Genomic DNA, 8,695 nt, shown 5'->3' with positions numbered 1-8,695 from the left:
GCTCTATCTCATTCAACAATGGTGGCTACCAATAATCAATGGTAAATGGTTGGTGCTTTACATGAAATAGCAACCAACCTAACATTTCACAGGTCAGAGAGGTGCCCCCAGCCGCTAGAAGAAGAGATGCAAGACTGTCCTTCGTTTTCATATTTCCTGATAAAACTATAATTTGTGAATTACTGAATTTCCTGGCAGGTTGGAGAACATCATAGCAAGGAGGATTTTGCTGTGAGAGGCAAGGAGCCGAAAGACGAGGTTCAGATTTATACATGGAAGGATGCTACTCTTCACAAGTTAAATGGTTGTTTTGTTGTAAAAGAGGTTAGTTCTCTCTGTCTCAATCTCTTTTGCGCACGTGTGCATGCATGTGAGGAGGGATTTTCATCTTTTCTAATTCATGTATGATGCATGCACAAGCCATCTCCTCCTACCTCCCTTCATCTTAAAAGCGTATGTGGCATATCAACCCATTTGCTTGTACCGATGGTTCATTTCAATGCTCGTTGGCTATAATCATGTTTGTCTTCTTTTCTTGATGGGTTATCACTAAGAGAATGAACAAATGATTTCTTTTCGTCGTTTCATTTCACTGCTCCCATCGACCAAAAAAGATCATATGTGGAGGCCTCACGTCACATATATTTGTTAAATAGCCACTTTAATCTCGCATCTAAGCATCTGTTGGATGGGTAATCTCAATATTCACGCATAGCATGTTATTAATGCATGCATCCCCCTACCTAGTGGGACCTATCATGAAGTTCTGTTTTCTTCTGGTTGAGAATGCTCTATTGCTTAATGAAGGTGGGCAAGACCGACTCTCATAGAAATGTCTATGGGAAGTTAGATGACAACAAAGCATTGGCTCAGCTTGGCTTCCAGGTAAAACAAGATGGCTTTCTTTCATGAACTGTACAATAATCATATCTGAATGTCACTAACTTGTATTTCACTTGCACAGATCGGAGATTACTTGGATGTGGCAATTCTATGGAGGCTTTACTATGTCATATTTAGGTAATTAGGCTGCACATTGTTAGGTTATATTCAGTAGGCTTGAGATGTATGGTATGAGAAGCTGGACCTGAGATCTGCTTATTTTGTATTATTAGAAACTATAAAGGGATGGGTAGGACAGCAGACTAACAATCATCATGTGCGTAGAGTTTCAACATGTTGTAGAACAGGCTGGTACGTATTGCAATTTGAAGAATACGTGACAGGATTTGCGCTGTACGTTACATCGACATCATATTCCGCAATGTTTTCCAAACGCCACCTTACTGTTATTTTCCAGCACATGAAACTTCCATTCCTGCATTTCGATAGGTAATCTGAGCTTTGTTTAGAGATTCGTTAATCTACCTGGAACGAGGTTTTAATTCCTCATATATATATATATATATATATATATATATCTGTGTGCGCGCGCGCGCGCCCATCTTTTTCGGCCCACGAAAGGTTGTAGGCCTTGTAGTACTTCTGGATTTGTTTTTTTTGGGATGAACGATTGGATCAGCTCAAAGGTTGCCATCTCTGAATGACAACCCTGTCAAGGAAGTCAAGATTTCTAGCTAGAGGTTGAAATTGTTGTGGTGTTGCTAATGGGCTTACTGTTCAATACACGCCGATAATTATTAGTATGATCGTTACACTCGGCTCAAAATTTGTCCAAGAATTGGGAAGCGGACGGTTGATGTCCAGTTATAGATGAACTTTTAGGTGGTCTTTGTAATTGTATTTTAAACAGAGTATTTTTTAAAAAAAATAATTTTTTTATTTAAAATTATTGTTTTTTATATAATTTTATATTGATTTGATGTGTTGATATTAAGAGTAATTATTTTAAAATAAAAAAATATTATTTTAAATTTTTTTAATTAAAAATACTTTGAAAAATAATTGTAAAATTTTCTTTAATGTTAAAAAGTTAATGTTATTAGATGTAAATATTAGCTAGCATATTGGTCCTCGCTTGCTTCGTTCCATAGTGAGTTAATAATATTTTTTTAAAATATAAAAAATATATTAAATATCTTGTTCAATGTTAGATTAAATGTTATTGGATTTAACAATCAAGCATTTTTTAACTGAAAAACAATGCTTTTATGACATTATTATATTGAATATAATACAAGCATTCTCCTTCAATATCTATAGTGTGATTAATAGTGTAATAAATCTATATTTATAGTATAAATATATTATTTTTTTACTTTTTTTTAAATACAGTATAATATAATATATGGAAGATAATATTCATTACAAGTTTTTAAATAATAATTTATTGAAAATACAATTATGATGAAAATTTTTACGTAGTTTTTTCGCTAACTTTATTCGTAGACATGTGACGATGTAAACTTACAGGGCAACAAAGGGAGCGCTATTCGTGCGCGCTATTCAATGGAAGTCGTTGTCATCCTATATAATTTGGAAGTTCAATAAATTTTACGAGTTTTCAAAAGGAGATCGTTTAAAGTCAAAAGGTTTTTTCTAAAAAAATAAATTGCAGCTACAGAGGTGTATCGAAGATTCATGTTTGATTTTGATCCAATATGTTATATATTATTATCTGTCATTTAAATTAATGGAACATTAAGGGTAGTTAAGGCTGCTTATTCTTTGACTTAATTTTTCAAATCCAAATTTTCAAGGGCAAAATTCTTTAATTAAAAAAGGATTTAATCTTAATTAACGTATAAATTGTTCTGAAAACACCTATAATTGAAAAAAAAAAAACAAATGGAAACTCACTTAAATCACAATACAGCGAGAATTTAATAGTAAGCATATACATTGTAACAAAAACATGAATACCAAACGTGACCTTGATTTTTACTTCGATTCTTCTTTCTGTCACAGCCACTCTTGACCCTTCTATGTAAATTAGCCAATTTACAAAAAGAGGTTCCTAGTTAGAGAGAAAGGCTCTTGGTTGGAGAGATGGAAGGGAGGAGATAAAGTGGCCATAAAATCGATTTTTGACGTGGATTAAGGCTATTGTCACCCCTATTTAATAGATCCTAGCCTTCCGAATTGATTAAAAGTGTTTCGGAGCTTCAAAGTGGTCGAAAGAAGTAGATATAAATAGCGACCTGTAATGAAAATTAGTTTGGTGATTTGTTATTTAAAAGAGGATGCGAGTCTTTGTCACCTCTATTTGCTTACTAAAAGCAAGCTTGCAAGATATCCTTGATTTCTTGCGATTTAAAGGTATTTTGTGCAGTGAGTGCCTTTTTTTTTTTACAATGTGTTTTTTAATAATTTTGACATGATAATATAAAATAAAAAACATTATTTTAATATATTTTTAATTAAAAACTATATTTTAAAAAATACTCTACATCATATAACATGCACACTTAACATTAGAAATCTATACTAGATTGGATTGGAGGGCTTGTTGTCATTGATAAAAGACTATTATAAATGATGGAGTGTTTAAAATTACAGTGTAGAGTACTTTTTAAAATAGCTTATTGTTTAAAAATATTTTTAAATATGTATTTATACAATCACATTAAAATTATTTAAAATTATTAAAATATTTTTCGATTCAATAATTCTTCAATTCAAAAATATTCTTGAAAAACACCAAAGAGCATAAGGAAAATGTGTCAAATATCTTTTAAGAAAATATTTGTTTTTATAATATAACTGTGTTTTTTAAAAAGAATTTGAATTTTTTTGTTTAAACTTATTTTTTTATATGCTAGTGACGTGTTTTTATGTATTAATATAAACAATAAATTTAAAAAAATAATAAAAGTTTATAATTTAAATATTTTTTCAATTTTATTTAAAAAAATAAATTCAGAATCCTAATAAAATAATGTTTGAAAAAACAGTGCAAAACATGTTTCTAAAAAATTAAATTTTTTATTTTTTAAAATTAATTTTTTTATCTATTTTATATTATATTAATGTATTGGTTTTAAAAATATTTTTTAAAAAATAATAAATTATTATATTAATATAAAAATTATTTTAAAACAACCCTACTAAACAACATGCTATAGATACAGCCAGCCAAGAGTCTATCAAGAAAAAAATCAATGATTACGCACGCCTAGACACCCACGTATACAGTATTCAATTAAAAACAACACCACTATTATCGCCGGTATTGGGTCCCACTATAACCAATCTTGGTCCAGAGTCCAGACTGTCTATGAAAACGACATCGTAACCCGACACGCAGTTAATTCGATCGTATAATTAGAAGAAACAATAAACGAAAGAAATTAATTGCGCTCTCTCATCCTCCAGGTTAAGAAATCGAAATCGAAATCGAAAGCGAAAGTCCCCTGTATCTTCTTCGTGTACTGAACATTTCTCATTTTCTTTATCGAAAAAATCTGACTTCACATTTTCATTAATAATAATAATAATAATAATATCAAATGATTGCATTTCCCTTCATTAACACGCTTTCATTCTCCCTGTTTTCTTTTCTTTTTAGGTTTTGATAGGCAATGGCGTTGAAGCGGGGATTATCAAGTTCGGTCGTGAACAAGAACCGAAGTGGTGGTGGATCTAGATTGCCGATTATACTCGTGATTTTCTTCTGCTTTTTGTCGCCGTTGATTTTCTTTGTCGGTCGAGGACTCATTATAACAAGCTCGTCTTCTGGTTAGCTTAACAGATCTTTATTTTCCTTTTTATTAATTTTTCAATTATTACGAAACATTATTTTTTTATATAGTTTTGTTGCTAAAAAAAAAAGCTTCAATTAATATGTTATTTTTAGTTAATTTAGTAGCATTATCGAGTTAGTTAGTCAATAGCTAGTGTGTTTAATTAACTTTCGCATTTACATCTTTTAAGTGATTAATGTTGCTATGCAGATCAAAACAATAATAATAATGCTGTTGGTTCTGGTAAGCAGGTATATTTTTCGAACGTTTGTCATCTTTTACTCGTTATTTTTAGATATGATCTGTGCATCTGAGCCAAGTTTGGGTAAAGCGAATAAATATTGGATTGGTTGGTGCAGCAATTGGATTGGAGAGAACGGCTGGCCTTGCAACATGTGAAGCCTCTTTTCTCAAAAGAGGCAAGTACAAATTGCTGATTTACTTGGAGATTTCGTGGTTTGTAATTCTTGTATGTGGTGATTGGTAGGTCTTCGGTTTACTTTTCGATCACATGATGTACTAATTAGAATAAACTTTGTTTTAGGTCATTGATGTTATCGCATCCAGCACAGCTGATTTGGGGCCTTTGAGTCTTGATTCTTTTAGGAAAAACAAGTTGCCTGCCTCGTGGAAAGTTATTGGTGGAGAGACTCCAGTCGACAATAAGGCTGCTTCTGAGGTTAGGATGACTGTCATGCTTTGGTTGAATCTTGTGCTTAATACTATGTCCTGTGCACCATTTTTCTGTGAGTTTTGTGCCAACTTTTGATTGCTGATTTTTTCTGAGCTTGGATTTTCATTAATTTTCTGAAGACAAACCAAACAGCTACGGTTGTCAAGCAGGAAGCATCTAAGGGAAAAGTTGACAACATTTCTGGTAATATAATTCTTGAACCAGATACTTTCATAAGGTTCTTGCTCAAGTGCTTATCTGATCTTCTTCTGTTTGTCTCCTGCAGATGATAATGCTCAATCCGGTGACACGCCTGCAAAACTAGCTCGAAGGGTAAGTATCTTTCTGGAATGCTTTGTCTGGTTGCTACGGCTCCTTTCCTAACTTGCCTTAAGATCCATAGCTATGAACTAGAGAAACATTGGAGTTATCAAATTATTGTTTAGCATAAATAGCTTTCTGAATTGTAACTTTGTTGCCTTGAGAGTTTATGCAGCAATTGAGGGAGAAAAGACGTGAAAAACGTGTTGCAGAGTTACTGCGGCAAGATGATGAAGCAACTGCAAGACTTGACAATGCAGCCATTGAACGCTCTAAATTAGTTGACGGCGCTGTTTTGGGAAAATACAGTATATGGAGGAAAGAAATGGATAATGAGAACTCTGATTCAACAGTACGCTTAATGCGGGATCAGATGATAATGGCAAGGGTGTATTTGAGCATTGCAAAGGTGAAAAACAAGCGTGACTTGCTACAGGAACTTCAGACTCGGCTCAAAGAGAGTCAGCGTGCCCTTGGAGAGTCATCGGCTGATTCTGATCTACATCCCAGGTAGAGCAGTATTGGTTGTCACTGTCCTTTACTGTGTGTTATAATCTATATCTTATTCTTCTTTTCATGTTGATGATTATGGCAATCTCTTAAAAAGGATATTATGTTGCGTGCTTGATTTATTTTTAGTGCACCTGGAAAGTTAAAAGCAATGGGCCAAGTTCTGTCAAAAGCAAGAGAGCAATTGTATGATTGCAAGTTGGTTACTGGAAAGCTCAGAGCAATGCTTCAAACAGCAGATGAACAAGTTAGGAGCTTAAAAAAACAGAGCACATTCCTGAGTCAACTGGCTGCCAAAACAGTTCCTAATGGAATCCATTGCTTGTCTATGCGCCTAACAATTGACTACTACCTCCTTCCTCTTGAGAAGAGAAAGTTTCCTAGAAGTGAGAATTTGGAAAATCCAAATCTTTACCATTACGCGCTCTTCTCTGACAATGTCTTGGCTGCATCAGTTGTTGTCAACTCAACCATCATGAATGCCAAGGTGCTGCAGACTTATTATTTTGTGATACCAATATTGTTAATTTCCCAAATTAAAAAAAAAAACAACAGAATCATTCCTCAAGCTGTTTTTCCTCTCAAGAATTTATTCCTAAACTATATTTTTGTCCAGGGATTTTTATAGTGCAAACTTGCCTTTCATTTTCTGGGACTTGGATGCAAGCTGCTTGTTTCTCTAATATGCTTCTTGGTTGCAATTGCAGGATTCTTCCAAACATGTCTTCCATCTTGTTACCGATAAGCTCAACTTCGGAGCGATGAATATGTGGTTTCTACTGAATCCTCCTGGAAAAGCTACTATCCATGTTGAAAATGTAGATGAATTCAAGTGGCTTAATTCCTCCTACTGCCCAGTTCTGCGTCAGCTTGAATCTGCTGCAATGAAAGAGTATTACTTCAAAGCAAATCATCCAACTTCTCTCTCATCTGGCTCTTCAAATCTGAAGTATCGGAACCCTAAGTATCTTTCAATGCTTAACCATTTGAGGTTCTATCTCCCAGAAGTCTATCCCAAGTTGGATAAGATCCTGTTTCTTGATGATGACATTGTTGTGCAGAAGGATTTAACTAAATTGTGGTCAGTGGATCTACATGGAAAAGTGAATGGTGCAGTGGAAACCTGTGGTGAAAGTTTTCACCGGTTTGATAAGTACCTTAACTTTTCAAATCCCCATATTGCCAGACACTTTGATCCAAATGCTTGTGGGTGGGCATATGGGATGAATATTTTTGATCTTAAGGTGTGGAAAAAGAAGGATATTACAGGAATATATCACAAGTGGCAAAACATGGTATGTTGTTGAAACCCCTGGTATATTTCATGCTTGGTTGTGCTCTTCCTACACGTGCCCTTTTTGTTTATAAATTCTTAAATTTAGGTGCCGTGGAGGAATTTTATCTATTTCAAATCTGCATTTCATATTAGGTGCTAATTAATTTTTTCTACTAGAAGTGGTCAAAAAAGATGTTTTTATCGTACTTTTTTATGCATTGAAGGCGTAGCATGTAGGTACAGTTTGTTTTGTTATTGTTTGAATGGACTAAAAGGTTAACTTTCTTTGTTTTAGATATTCAAGATGTGAGTGCAGTGTGATTTAATATTCTGATTTTTCTTTTTTGATTTTGTTGAATTTCAGAATGAAGACAGGGTACTGTGGAAGCTTGGGACATTGCCTCCAGGGCTGATTACATTTTATAATCTGACACATCCTCTTCAGAAATCATGGCATGTGCCTGGATTGGGGTATAATCCAAGCATTGATAGGTCAGAAATTGAAAGTGCAGCTGTTGTCCACTATAACGGTAACATGAAGCCATGGCTGGAGTTAGCAATGACTAAATATCGACAATATTGGACCAGATACATCAAGTATGATCATCCATACCTTCGAAATTGCAACCTAAGCGAGTGAACTTTTAAAAGGCTATTAAGGTACGGCCAATCTCTCTCTCTCTCTCTCTCTCTCTCTCTCTGGAGTTAAGGAATAGTTCATTGATTTAGATCAAGAGAAGGAATGTGGTTGAATTTTCTTTGCTGCATTTCCTTCTATCCCGATTGGTTATTGTTTCCTTGTAATTCATTAAATTGTTTCCACCATCCCTCATATGGAACTAGGTAAAGCTCTGTGCTATTGACCTGTAAAGTAAACCCCAACAAGGCAGTTCTTCCCTGTATCTTTCTGTCTCTGTTTCGTCGCAGCTTAGTTTAGTTTAGACAAGAATAGTTACCCTTCATATAAATGTGAATCATCTGTATTCTGTTAACAGTGGCTAATTGATGTGGTGGTTTTCCCTTGCAATAACTTTTGAATTTAGTGCTGACTGGTCGTATATAAGCTGACTGCTTTGAAGTGATACAGTTTCTTCTTGACATTCTTTCGAGTCAGTGACTGGAAAGACATGACTACATATCTTTCTGGCACAAGAGCATGACTGAAAATCAGGTGTTGTAAAATCCTCTTGTTTTTTTTTTTTTTTTTAAAGCTCAATGTCAAGTTGTATGCACAAGTTCTCGGAGCTCGTGTGGGTGTTTTCCTGACCATGG

General features: G+C 34.1%; 1 protein-coding gene and 1 long non-coding RNA gene across 2 annotated transcripts; both read left to right on the top strand.

Moving 5' to 3' along the window:
• Window positions 1-202: 202 nt before the first annotated feature.
• On the top strand, window positions 203-1,276 carry LOC105132862 (uncharacterized). Its single transcript, XR_843654.1, has 2 exons — window positions 203-885; window positions 965-1,276. It is a non-coding gene; the product is annotated as an uncharacterized LOC105132862 (long non-coding RNA).
• Window positions 1,277-4,212: 2,936 nt separating this feature from the next.
• On the top strand, window positions 4,213-8,470 carry LOC105132853 (polygalacturonate 4-alpha-galacturonosyltransferase-like). The gene is made up of 11 exons (XM_011036584.1): window positions 4,213-4,328; window positions 4,469-4,638; window positions 4,854-4,894; window positions 5,003-5,062; window positions 5,188-5,322; window positions 5,457-5,520; window positions 5,603-5,649; window positions 5,813-6,147; window positions 6,277-6,634; window positions 6,855-7,442; window positions 7,788-8,470. Exons 2-11 carry the CDS (start codon window positions 4,482-4,484, stop codon window positions 8,061-8,063), a joined length of 2,061 nt encoding a protein of 686 aa, XP_011034886.1. The 5' UTR covers window positions 4,213-4,328; window positions 4,469-4,481; the 3' UTR covers window positions 8,064-8,470.
• The last annotated feature ends 225 nt before the right edge of the window (window positions 8,471-8,695 follow it).

This window comes from Populus euphratica, unplaced genomic scaffold, assembly GCF_000495115.2.
Source record: "Populus euphratica unplaced genomic scaffold, PopEup_1.0 scaffold2.1, whole genome shotgun sequence".
In the NCBI taxonomy this organism is placed as follows: Eukaryota; Viridiplantae; Streptophyta; class Magnoliopsida; order Malpighiales; family Salicaceae; genus Populus; species Populus euphratica.
Note: the sequence above shows the minus strand (reverse complement) of the source record. Positions and strands in the feature narration are given on the sequence as shown.